General features: G+C 45.5%; 1 protein-coding gene across 1 annotated transcript; it reads left to right on the forward strand.

Annotated features, from left to right (window-relative positions):
* The first annotated feature begins 238 nt into the window (after positions 1-238).
* Positions 239-999, forward strand: CTXND1 (cortexin domain containing 1). Its single transcript, XM_084816438.1, has one exon. It carries the CDS (start codon positions 239-241, stop codon positions 416-418), a length of 180 nt encoding a protein of 59 aa, XP_084672564.1. The 3' UTR covers positions 419-999.

Consider the following 999-nt stretch of genomic DNA (forward strand, 5'->3'; position numbering starts at 1 on the left):
TGTTTTGGCCTACAACTTCCATCACCCCTAGCCAACTCAGGCAGTGGTGAGGGATGATGGGAATTGTAGGCTGAAACATCTAGAGGACCACATGTTGCCCCTCCCTCCCTAAGGATATGCCCCATGGATTCCATGGTACACCTTGACACTTCCCTCAGTCACATCCTTGTCATTTTTTTTGCAGGTGTAAAATGATGATAGCAGTAGGAATTAACTCTGATGCGGAGAGACATAAACAATGGAAGGACCAACACCCGAACCTGCCTTTGTCGACGTGGACAAAGGACTAACATTAGCATGCTTCGTCTTCCTTTGCCTGTTCCTGATCGTCATGATTATCCGTTGCGCCAAAGTCATCATGGACCCTTACAGTGCCATCCCAACGTCCACATGGGAGGAGCAGCACCTGGATGACTGACAGGGGAGGCGGGGAAAGAGGCAGGCGAGAAGGATGCAACACCACGGTCCAATAGGAAGTTTGCATGAGAGAGGGCAGGATGGACAGATGGCTGCCTCGTTTGCACGAGGACACAGAATAGTATAGAGTTTTTTTCAAGATGCTCAGGGCAACATAGATTCCTCTGAGAGCACACTGATTATAGTTCCCTGCGGATCAGCTTGGATACATCACTGTGTCCTCCTCCCTGCAGCCTATTTCTATATAGTGACCTCCAGGTTTTAATGAGGAAAATAATTACAACTGTATATCAAGTAGCACAAAAGCTCTCTAGGCACTAGAATGCTTCTTCTAGTATAATCTGTATTAAGCACCTTCTCTCTCTTTACATCACTATTTGGAACTGAAATGACAAAGAGATGCTAGTATACATACAGTACAACACAGCTACTAGGCATAGATGCCAAGATATGCAGGTCAAAGGTGTGGTGATGAAAGTGAGGGTATTTTGCAGCAGATTGTCGATAAAAGGTTCAAGGTTCCCCCCCCCCCAGTCATAATAGCTGTATCTTGCAAACTTGATTAAAATAGTATCATAATAG

Source organism: Heloderma suspectum, chromosome 11 (genome assembly GCF_057233095.1).
Source record: "Heloderma suspectum isolate Gila_16-S chromosome 11, 16-S_ref, whole genome shotgun sequence".
NCBI classification, from domain to species: Eukaryota; Metazoa; Chordata; class Lepidosauria; order Squamata; family Helodermatidae; genus Heloderma; species Heloderma suspectum.

What these genes read in the sequence shown, in the direction of transcription:
- CTXND1 (XM_084816438.1), top strand. Translation starts at nt 239, where the DNA reads ATGGAAGGACCAACACCCGAACCTGCCTTTGTCGACGTGGACAAAGGA.